The 12,159-nt window shown below is 41.7% G+C and overlaps 1 protein-coding gene across 1 annotated transcript in view; it reads left to right on the top strand.

Annotated features, from left to right (window-relative positions):
- Positions 1–12,159, top strand: part of LOC115210667 (ADP-sugar pyrophosphatase) — a 22,222-nt gene extending 10,063 nt beyond the window's left edge. The window contains exons 4-10 of the mRNA XM_029779328.2: positions 852–959; positions 2,783–2,878; positions 4,945–5,000; positions 5,655–5,700; positions 8,363–8,371; positions 10,095–10,148; positions 11,973–12,159. Coding sequence (XP_029635188.1) covers positions 852–959; positions 2,783–2,878; positions 4,945–5,000; positions 5,655–5,700; positions 8,363–8,371; positions 10,095–10,148; positions 11,973–12,064 — 461 coding nt within the window. The 3' untranslated portion in view covers positions 12,065–12,159. The remainder of the gene's footprint in view (positions 1–851; positions 960–2,782; positions 2,879–4,944; positions 5,001–5,654; positions 5,701–8,362; positions 8,372–10,094; positions 10,149–11,972) is intronic.

Here is a 12,159-nt window from a genome sequence, read left to right as displayed (position 1 = left end):
TGCTACCCCAAGTTTTGTCTAATCCATATCAAAAACCACCTAATGCTTCTGCCTTTCACCCATCTGTGATTTCTACAGTGTCACCTCACCCCTACACTAAGTTCTTATTAAACACTTTTTCTTGTTCTTCTACATAAACTGCCATCCCTCATAACTCTGTCCCAACCCAAAATTTCCTCACAAATTTTCGTCATTTTATTGTTTACTTTTTCATTATTTTGTAAGTTAAATGAGATGTTGGATTCCCTTCCTATCACCAGCATCCCCTTTGTTTCTGATATAGATGTTAAACTGGCCCTCTCTTCTTTGTGTTATCTGTTACAACCTAAATAGAATATCTCAAATTCACTATAGTTCTTAAGGATCAAGTGCTGTGTACATAACTTCTTTGTTTGTGAGGTTAGGAGCTGGCAGAATCGTTAGCACGCCGGGCGAAATGCGTAGCCGTATTTCGTCTGCCGTTACGTTCTGAGCTCAAATTCCGCCGAGGTCGACTTTGCCTTTCATCCTTTCGTGGTCGATTAAATGAGTACCAGTTACGCACTGGGGTCGATATAATCGACTTAATCCCTTTGTCTGTCCTTCTTTGTCCCCTCTGTGATTAGCCCCTTGTGGGCAGTAAAGAAATAAGTTAAACCAAATATCTTCACTTATCTAGCATTCACTTGTGTTACATGATATTTTAATACCATCAAATCTCTCTACATCATCTTTTAATACCATCATATTTTAATTTTTAATATTTTAATACCATCATTTTAATATTTTAATACCATATTTTAATACCATAATTTTAATATTTTAATACCATCATATGTTAATACCCTCAAACCTCTCTACATCATCTTCAGCTGTTTGTGTGATTGCTGTTCTCAAGCGAACACTAAAGTTTGACAGCATTCTCTTAGTGAAACAGTATCGGCCTCCACTTAGAACCTGTACCATTGAGTTTCCTGCTGGTAAGTGACACTTTTTTTTTCTTTTTTCCTTCCATTAATATTTATATTTTCCTCAAAAATAAACATGCAATAGCCCAGTAATCCAGACTGAACAGGAACCCAGTAACCCAGACAGTACTAGTCTACTTCCCTTCCTCTCACCATATTTTGGCGTCCGTGCTAGAGGGGTGCAAAGAGCACCATACAAGCGTGATCGTTGACAGAGCGGCTAACCGGCTTCCGTGCCAGTGGCACGTAAAAAACACCATTCGAGTGTGATCGTTACCAGCCTCGCCTTACTGGCACCTGTGCCGGTGGCATGTGTAAAAGATTCGAGCGTGATCGTTACCAGCGTCGCACTACTGGCACTCGAACCCTGCGCTAGTAGGGTATTAAGAGCACCATCCGAGCGTGATCATTGCCAGAGCGGCAATCTGGCCTCTGTGCCAGTGGCACGTAAAAAACACCATTCGAGAGTGATCGTTACCAGCATCGCCTTACTGGCACCCGTGCTGGTGGCATGTTTAAAAGATTCGAGCGAGGTCGTTGCCAGTACCGCCTGACTAGCCCCATGCCAGTGGCACGTAAAAACACCCACTACACTCTCGGAGTGGTTGGCATTAGGAAGGGCATCGAGCTGTAGATCAAGATTGAAGCCTGGTGCAGCCATCTGGTTCACCAGCCCTCAGTCATACATCCAACCCATGCTAGCATGGAAAGCGAACATTAAACGATGATGATGATGATGATTCTGTTTTTAATTAATTTAGATTTATGAATTGTCTTACTTACTTATCATTATCAGAATTATGTCAAAGATAACAATTGTTTTTTTCTATCCTGATTAAACATAAAATTTTAATAGATTAAAATGTTGTGCCTCCCTACTTGAAATATATTAGTCTATCCTTAAATAAAGTATGATATATTGGCAAGCACAAGTGTCTTGTTATAGAGGAGTCACATGGTTAACCTGCATTTTATAAGAATGGGTGAGAGGAGCTGGAAAGAAGACAATGATAATTCAGAACATGTTTCGCTCTCATTCAGTTTTGTCCTTGGATCTTAGGGTAAACTTACCCTAAACAAGTATTCCTCTGTCTGCTGGTTATATGATCCCTCTGATGGAAATTCTCTGATAATGGTAAAGTTATAGCAGAAACAAGTATTCTCAATTTTAATATTTATTTTGTATTTTAACTATATTTACAATTTATTGAAGAGATTTAAAAAAATTTTAATTTCAAGGAGAGCACAACATATGAGGCCATGGTACAGCAGCTTTCCAGATAACTTATCCGTGGGACTGTCCATCACTGATATTGTCCAATATTCTCTGTTCTACCTTGACCATGCATTCTGTATTTGATGGGATGTTGGTGCTATAGTGATGGCTGTGGTTTGTACTTCTGTCCTCGGCTACTCACAATCATCAGGTCACACTGCTAGGATGGTTCAGCTGTGTGATTAAGAAGTGTTTCCCAACCGTATGGTTTCAGGTTCAATCCCACTGTGTGGCACCTTGGGCAAGAGTCTTCCACAGCAGCCCTAGGTTGATCAAAGCCTTGTGAGTGGATCCAGTGGGTGGAAACTGAAAGAAACCCCTTATGTATGTAAATGTGTTTGTGTGTGTGTGTGTGTGTGTGTGTGTGTGTGTGTGTGTGTGTGTACTTGTCTTGGCATCATATGATGGTTATAAACAACCATCATGCAAGCAATGTCCTTATTTCCAATCTGCCATAAAAATGTGTCCAACCATGAGGAAATATTACCTTCCTAGAAACAGGAAGCTAACAAACAATGAGTAAAATTAATTGCTAATGTGACATTTTATTTATTTTCAGGGATGATCGATGTGAATGAAACAGCTGAAGTATCTGCCTGTCGCGAACTGAAAGAAGAGACTGGTTATGTGGGCATTGTGAAACATGTTTCACCAAGTAAGGTTTCATTAGGATTTCATCTCTCTCTCTCTCTCTCTCTCTCTCTTCATGTCATCATCATCGTTTAACGTCCGCTTTCCATGCTAGCATGGGTTGGACGATTTTGACTGAGGGCTGGCGAATCAGATGGCTGCACCAGGCTTCAATCTTGATCTGGTAGAGTTTCTACAGCTGGATGCCCTTCCTAACGCCAACCACTCCGAGAATGTAGTGGGGGCTTTTACGTGTGGTGGCACTTAAAAGGCACCATTCGAGTGTGATCGTTACCAGCGTCGCATTACTGGCACTCAAGCCCCGTGCTAGTAGGGTATTAAGAGCACCATCCGAGCGTGATCGTTGCCAGAGCGGCTATCTGGCCTCCGTGGCGGCAATGGCAATGACCTCGCTCGAATCTTTTATGCATGCCACTGGTAACGATTACGCTCGAATGGTGTCTTTTCCGTGCCACCAGCACGGAGGCCAGATAGCCACTCTGGCAACGATCACGCTCGGATGGTGCTCTTAATACCCTACTAGCACGGGGCTCGAGTGCCAGTAACGATCACACTCGAATGGCGCCTTTTAAGTGCCACCGGCACGAAAGCCGGTTAGCCGCTCTGTCAATGATCACACTCGTATGGTGCTCTTTGCACCTCGCTAGCACGGAAGCCAGTCATCGAATTTGATTTTGATTTTTGATTTTTGATTTTTGATGTAACATCCAATTTCCATGCTGGCATAGGTTAGATGGATCGACGGGTCCAGTGGGTTCAAGGACTGTGCCAAGCTTAAGTGTCTGCTTTGGAATGGATTTTATGCCAACCATTTTACAATGTGTATTGGTTGCTTTTTTTATGATGTAATAGAGGGGGTGGGGGTGGGGCAGTTTTATGTTTGGTGAGCATAAGAGAAAATATGGACTGAAGATAGGGCAAGTTGTATGAACAAGTTTTATAAGAGTGTGATAAGAGGGTGACTGATGGTTAGATATGGGTGGAAAGATGAATAGAACAAGAACGAAGAGGTGGCCGATGGTAAATATCAGTATGGGGCGAGCTGGCAGAATCGTTAGTACGCCGGGCGAAATGCTTAGCGGTATTTTGTCTGCTGCTACGTTCTGAGTTCAAATTCCGCCGAGGTCGACTTTGCCTTTCATCCTTTCGGGGTCGATGTAATCGACTTAATCCGTTTGTCTGTCCTTGTTTGTCCCCTCTATGTTTAGCCCCTTGTAGGTAATAAAGAAATAGGTAAATATCAGTATGGGTGGGTGGGAACAGGGAGTAAATGACAGAGTTGGGAGAAGTTGGAGTTTTGTAGAGAGAGATTTTCCATGGACTACATTGCAATTCTGTTGATAGAATTAACAAGAATAGCACATATTTTTCTTTACTGCCCACAAGGGGCTAAACAAAGAGGGGACAAACAAGGACAGACAAATGGATTAAGTCGATTACATCGACCCCAATGCGTAACTGGTACTTATTTAATCGACCCCGAAAGGATGAAAGGCAAAGTCGACCTTGGCGGAATTTGAACTCAGAACGTAACGACAGACGAAATACCTATTTCTTTATTACCCACAAGGGGCTAAACATAGAGGGGACAAACAAGGACAGACATAGGTATTAAGTCGATTACATCGACCCCGAAAGGATGAAAGGCAAAGTCGACCTTGGCGGAATTTGAACTCAGAACGTAACGACAGACGAAATACCGCTAAGCATTTCACCTGGCATGCTAACGATTCTGCCAGCTCACCGCCTTTTAAATTAAAAAGAATAGCATATATTTATTGTAAATTTGTTTTATTTAATTTTATTTTAAGTTGATGTTTCTGTTATTTTTAAAAAAAGTCACCTTCATATTATCATTTCTGCAAAAGCAGCAAAAAATTGAATAAAATGTTCAGTTATAATTATTGTATGTAAGCAAAAGTTTACTTGATGGTAAATGTATTCTTGTAAAATTGCTTGTCATATGATGAATGTGTGTGTGTGTATTTGTGTCTGATATATGTATGTATATGTCTATATCTACATCTATGTAGCAACTACTAAATGGTTCTCTTTCTTGTTTCTCCACAGCAACTTGTCTTGATCCTGGAGTTGGCAACAATTTGGTAACATTGGCTACTGTTGAAGTATGACATCAATTTTATTATAAATTGTTTTCAGTTTTTCATATTAAATTATTTATAAATTTCTCAGACCAAACAAATTCCATCCTTTGACAATTCTGAGCTGAAAAGCTTTCACCAAAACTCATGATGTCTTGCACCTTATGGGTTCACCCAGACACTTCATTATGGCTATTTTTATCTCTTCCCAGCTCCAACTCCATTGTCCCCACCCTATCTTTTAAGGTATTAGTAGCTATGTAGCTCCTTTACCTGTTCTCCTCTGGACCCTTCTCTTATATTTCAATCCCACATCTAGCAAAAAACTGCATCTCTCTGTGTTCATGGTCTTGCAAATTACAAGGTAACTTCATTAGTGCTGGTGCCATGACAAGATGTTCCCAGTACACCCTCTAAAATAGTTGGTGTTACAAAGAGCATCCAGCTGTAGAAACTATGTCCAAGCAGAGACTGAAGCTGGTGCAGTCTTTGAACCTGTTGGAAACTGTCAAATCATTCAACCCATACCAGCATCAATGATTCAACTTAACATAAAGAGGGGCAAAAGCCTATTGGATATTATATTCTTCTGGTACATGTGTGTATTTGTGTCTTGTAGACAGATGTATTGCATTTTGGATGACCTATTGTTTACACATTCCGTTTTTTTCCCCCCAGATTGATGGAGATGACCCCAGCAATCAATCACCCAAGCCAGAGCTGGGTAAGTTTACTAATTTCATCCCAAACTAATCCAAAGTTGTTTGTTTTACATCCCTTGATTGTTTTTATTATTGGGGAAAATACCTTGCAGTAGTTCTTGTGGCTTTTACACTCTGAGTTCAAACCTTACAAAGTCACCTTTGCCTTTCATTATTTCAGGGCCAATAAAATAAGTATTGTGGGTCAATGCTCTCAGCTAAATCCTTCCACTCAAAATCACTGGATTTGTGCCTAAATCAGAAACTATTATTATTATTATTATTATAATGTTCTTTTTATTGGTCACAAGAGCTGAACACAAACCAAAGAAGGACAATACATCGCAGGGGTTAAGTGGGGTTTGGCACAATATCATGTTTAAAATAAATAACAATAACAATTAACTATAAAATTAAACAATAAAAATTCCCCAAAACAGGGTAGCTTCTCTCACGGGCAACTGAGGAGCCCCACACATCCTGGTTACCCCAAATGTCAGGAGTACTTCAGCAGTTGCTTCTTCCCTTCTCAACTTCTCTGGTTTTCAAGTGAATGTTCTGTGTAGGCTCATTCACACGGGCCATCTTGTCCACATTCACTTCTCTCTCCACCCTCACTTTCCTTTTCAAGTGGAACTTGAAAAAGTCAATGAGGGATTGGCCAAAGAAGAAGGTATCTGTCTTCAGTCCATCAGTCTTGTCCACCACACTACCTCCTTCACTATAAGCCACCAGACAGAGAAGAAAACTGCCTTTCTTTTCTGGCCAAAAGAAGGTAGCGGGGCGATCTTCATGATGAACTTGGCTGATAACAGGATCTGTCCTACACACATCAGTAGCTGTTCGACAAAAGTTAACAGGTCAGTCATGCCTGGACACTAGATGAGTGCATGCTAGATGGTTTCGCTACTCTGTGACATCTCGGTCAGCACTTTTGTGTCTGTAGAGCTTGTCTTGAACTGGCAGAACTCCCTGGTAGCACTGCCAGGCTAGGAATTTCTGGAAATTATCAATAGGCCCTGGTCTGAAAGTCCTCCAGAAAACACCAGCTAATAGATCCCATTCATTGGCCAAAGTTTCCCCGAGCACATCGTCACTCTTGTATGTCCCTAATCCCCTATAGAAATCCATTGTGGAACTTCATTACCCAACTGGCAGAGGGCTGTGAGTGCTTCCTGACACTCCAGGTGCCAAGCACCCTTTCTTGGTCTACACTTGATCTAGGACTGTAGCTCCAACAATAAGACAAGTTGCGGAAAATCCTGTCTGACAAACAGCGATCACACCCACTCACTGATAAGAAAATGCTGGAGATGTTGCAACCGCAGTGTATGTCTGCACATCATTAGCTGTGGCATGCTCAGTTCTCCACTCAGCGGCTATTGACAGCAGATGGACTGTATGATGAGCAGAACACGTCCCTCTCACACAAACTGGAAGAACAAGCACTCCAACTTGATCGACCTTGAAGCAGGGCAATAGAGGATGGTCAGGTGGTAGTAGATGACGGAAGCAATATACACATTTCCACCTTTGCCCAACCCTTCAAGGATAGCTTCCTCTCTGCCATTTCTGGGTGAGACTGGCCACATTGCTTATTACCTCTCCCCAGTTCTTGTCCATCTGCAGACCCCAAGCAATTTAACTGGTCCTTCTGTCCAGTGCCCTACAACACTGTTGGTTGGCATAGACCTGTCTCTCCAGGTGCCAAGCTGGAGGCTCACCGACTTGTCCTCATTGATCTTTGTTCTTCTCACCATTTTGTACTCCCTTAAGGTAGCGCTGATCGTCTTGATTTCCAAGCTGCCCAACACTGCAATGGTGATGTCGTCTACATAAGTGAACACGCACCATCTGCATCCTAGTTTGCATGGGATGCCCTTCAAATCATTCAACTTCCTTAGTAATGGCTTGAGAGTTAGCACATACAAAAGGGACAAGAGTTGATGGACCAAATGAGCAATGCTAAACAATTCCAAGAGGTGGCCATTTACTTGACCACCAAACAGATGTCGCTGCACACTGCAACAATCCAGCCTTTGAAAATGGTACTGAAACTGGCCACCATGAGGACAGCCTCCAAGTATTGATGGCCCAATACTTTTACGTGCTGGTGGCACATAAAAGAACCATCCAAATGTGGCCGTTGCCAGCACCGCCTTGACTGGCCTCTGTGCCGGTGGCACGTAAAAAGCACCAACCGATCGTGGCCACTACCAACCTTGGCTGGTACCTGTGTTGGTGGCATGTAAAAAGCACCCACTACACTCACGGAGTGGTTGGCATTAGGAAGGGCATCCAGCTGTAGAAACACTGCCAGATCAGACTGGGCCTGGTGCAGCCTCCTGGCTTCCCACACCCCGGTCGAACCAACCAACCCGTGATAGCATGGAAAGTGGACGTTAAACAATGATGATGATGATGATGAAGTCTAGTATTTATGTGAGGAATTATACAAATTAGAAATAAGGTGTTCTTCACTGTAGACAAAATACTGTTAGAGAATATTAGGAATGACTGTGTATGTCATTGATATTTTTTGCTTTATTCAATTATATTCTTTAAGCAGTAAATTTTTTGCTTTTGAGAATCACAAATTCTCATATATTGACTGAAATATTTCTTGTTTTCATTTTCATAACACCTCTGCTGGCTCCTTTTCCTTTTTTGTGATACTATTACCAGAACCATGTGGTATGTATATTAAATGATTTACACAATAATTTCAAGATTTCAATCAATTCTTTGATTTATTTCACTATTTTTATTGTTGTTTAGATGGTTTCTCCTTGTTCAATTTTGATTAAGCAGACATATAGCTCAAGAAATCCAGCCATGACCATGTAGTCTTTTAGTGACATTATGTTTATTCATTTGTTCCACATGCTAGTCTATATTATCAAGGGAGGTAATTGATGCAGGATTTTTATGGCCAAATGGATGATGATGATGATGATGATGATAATCTTCCTATCGCCAATGGTTTTCAAGTATTTAATTCCAGAGGAATCTGAAAATGCAGATAGCTGAGGGATTTGGGGAAAAGTGTAAATGTCAACAAACACACAAAAAAACTTATCAGTCTCTCTTGCTGAACTGCTAAGTTATGAGAATGTACACACACCTACACCAGCTGTCAAGTGGTGCTAGGGGACAAAGACACACACACATACACATATGCAACAAGCTTCTTTCAGTTTCCTTCTTCCAAATCCACTCACAAGGCATTGGTCAAGCTAAGGTAGACAACGGGTATCATTTATAGGAACTGAGCATGAAGCTATGGGATTGGGAATTGAACCTCTCAACTGCACAGCCTCAGTGGCTGTGTGGTAAGTAGCTTGCTTACCAACCACATGGTTCCGGGTTCAGTCCCACTGCGTGGCATCTTGGGCAAGTGTCTTCTGCTATAGCCCCGGGCCGACCAATGCCTTGTGAGTGGATTTGGTGGACGGAAACTGAAAGAAGCCTGTCATATATATGTATATATATATATATATGTGTGTGTTTGTGTATCTGTGTTTGTCCCCCTAGCATTGCTTGACAACCGATGCTGGTGTGTTTACATCCCCGTCACTTAGCGGTTTGGCAAAAGAGACCGATAGAATAAGTACTGGGCTTACAAAGAATAAGTCCAGGGGTCGATTTGCTCGACTAAAGGCGGTGCTCCAGCATGGCTGCAGTCAAATGACTGAAACAAGTAAAAGAGTAAAAGAGTATATATATATATATAATCAAAATCAAAGTGAAATTCGATGACGGGCACAAACGTGATCGTTGACAGAGCGGCTAACTGGCTTCCGTGCCAGTAGCACATAAAAGACACCATTCGAGTGTGATCATTACCAGCTTCGCCTTACTGGCGCTTGTGCCGTTGGCATGTGTAAAAAAAAAAAAAATTTGAGCGAGGTCATTGCCAGTACTGCCTGACTGGCCCCCATGCCGGTGGCATGTAAAAGCACCCACTACACTCTCAGAGTGGTTGGCGTTAGGAAGGGCATCCAGCTGTAGAAACTCTGCCAGATCAGACTGGAGTCTGGTGCAGCCTTCTGGTTTGCCAGACCCCAGTCGAACCGTCCAATCCATGCTAGCACGGAAAGCGGACGCTAAATGATGATGATATGAGAAACTTTCTCCAAATTTCCCTTTTCTAAATTTCATTACGAGGCATTGATCAATACAAGGCCACAGTTGAAGGCATTTTCCCAGTTGTGTGCTGAGTTTGAACTGTGATCTCTTTGGTTGCAAAGCTAAATTCCAAACTACCCCTAGAAAATGATTTTATTGTCCTCTTGGATGATCATGGTGCTTCCATTGGCTTGTTAGATGGTCATGTAGTTTATGTTTTGCCCCTTTAACAGATTTATGAAAATGCTTATTTTAAATTCTTCTTAAAATGCTGTTTTCTCTTTTGTAGAATTCATAGAAACAATAAAAGTTCCTATTTGTGAATTATTGGTTCAACTGAATGGTAAGAGATTTCAATTCTTTACATTTCTCAAGACCCACCACATTTTCACATGTCACTCTTCCTGTCTTTACTGATATTATCTCTTCTGTTCTTCACCATTCTGATGGGAGTACTAAACATTATGCACAATCTTGCTACCGCAAAATGTTATCTGTCTGTGAAGGCCCTAGGCATAGTGTGTCTTCCTCTCAGAGAACCTGCAAAAGCCCTAGGGCATAACCAGACTTTTCTGTCACTAAATTATACAAAACAGAAATAGATTGACAATGACCCTGCTCCCAGCACACTATTACTTTCTAGTAAGCCCTGTCTAGCATTTTTGAGAAGTTATCAAAGTCCATTGAAAAATATAAATGACCTTATTCATAATCAATTATTTGTGGCCTCCCACCTTCTGTACGTGGCCGATGCCAGCGCCGCCTTGACTGGCTTCCATGCCGGTGGCATGTAAAAAGCACCAACCATTCGTGGCCGTTGCCAGCCTTCCCTGGCACGTAAAAAGCACCCACTACACTCACGGAGAGGTTGGTGTTAGGAAGGGCATCCAGCTGTAGAAACACTGCCAGATCAGACTGGAGTCTGGTGCAGCCTCCTGGCTTCCCAGACCCCGGTCGAACCGTCCAACCCATGCTAGCATGGAAAGCGGATGTTAAACGATGATGATGATGATGTGGTGATATGTGCTTGAGAAGCCCATCAAGCCAAATGAAATTGTAGACCTGGCCAATGCCAGTGTCTTGTAACTGGCTCCTATGCTGGTAGCATGTAAAATGCACCCTTTGAGCATTGTGCTTTATGGAAGTAGTGACGAGTGACTGATTCCTTCACCAATATGCCGTGCTTGAGAAGACCTGTCAAGTGAAGTGAGATCATAGCTGTGGCCAATGCTGGTGTTCTGTAACTGGCATGTAAAAAGCACCCACTACACTGTGGAGTGGTGGACATTAGGAAGGGTATCCAGCTGTAGAAACTATATCCAAATCAGATTGAAACCCAGTGCAGCTCCCCCTGTCTAACCCATGCCAGCATGGAAAACTGATGTTGAATGAAGATGATGATGGTGTGGTGAGCTGGCAGAATTGTTAGCACACTGGATAAAATGCTTAGCTGCACTTTTTCTAGCTTTATACTAAATTCAGATCCTGTCGGGGCCAACATTTGCCCTCCCCCAAAATGTCAGGCCTTGTACTATGGTGTAAAGCAGTTATCATTGTTTTTATAGCAGAACCATTGGTACACTGGACAAAAAGCTTAGCAGCATTTTGTTCATCATGACATTATGAAATCAAATTCTGCCAAAGTCGACTTTCATCCTTTAAGGGTCAATAGATTAAGTACCAGTTTGAGTACAGGGGTCATAACTGATTAGCATCCTCCCACAAAATTTCAGAACTTCCAGCTGTAGAAACTCTGTCAAATCAAGATTGGAACCTGGTGCAGCCATCTGGTTCGTCAGCCCTCAGTCAAAATCGTCCAACCCATGCTAGCATGGAAAGCGGACGTTAAACGATGATGATGATGTGCCTATAGTAGAAAGAATTATTATTAAGGTAACAAAGTGACCGAACCTTTAGTAATTTCAGACAAAATTCTTGGTGGCATTCTTTCCGGCACATGTTAGATTTACATCCCACCTAGGTCAGCTTTACCTTTTGTCCTTTCAGGCTCAATAAAATAACTACCAGTCAAGTACTGGAGAGGGTGGGGTGTCAATGATATCAACTAACCCTCCTCGTACGAAAATTGTTGGCTTTGTGCAAAAATTAAAAATTTAAAATGTAGCTTATCCTCAACACAAAATCATGTTGTGTTAATCTTTTCCAGAATTTGCTGCCCTTGGTTACGTTATCAACTCTCAGGTTTACAGTTATGCGATTGCAATGGAACAGTGCAAGAAGAAAAAACAAATAGTTTGATATTTCTTATAATCTTTCTTTTTTTACCAAACATGATTATATTTTTCTAAAAGTTAAAAATAAAGAACATTTTCATTTTATCTAAGCAACCACTA

Source organism: Octopus sinensis, linkage group LG4 (assembly GCF_006345805.1).
Source record: "Octopus sinensis linkage group LG4, ASM634580v1, whole genome shotgun sequence".
Taxonomy (NCBI): domain Eukaryota; kingdom Metazoa; phylum Mollusca; class Cephalopoda; order Octopoda; family Octopodidae; genus Octopus; species Octopus sinensis.
Note: the sequence above shows the minus strand (reverse complement) of the source record. Positions and strands in the feature narration are given on the sequence as shown.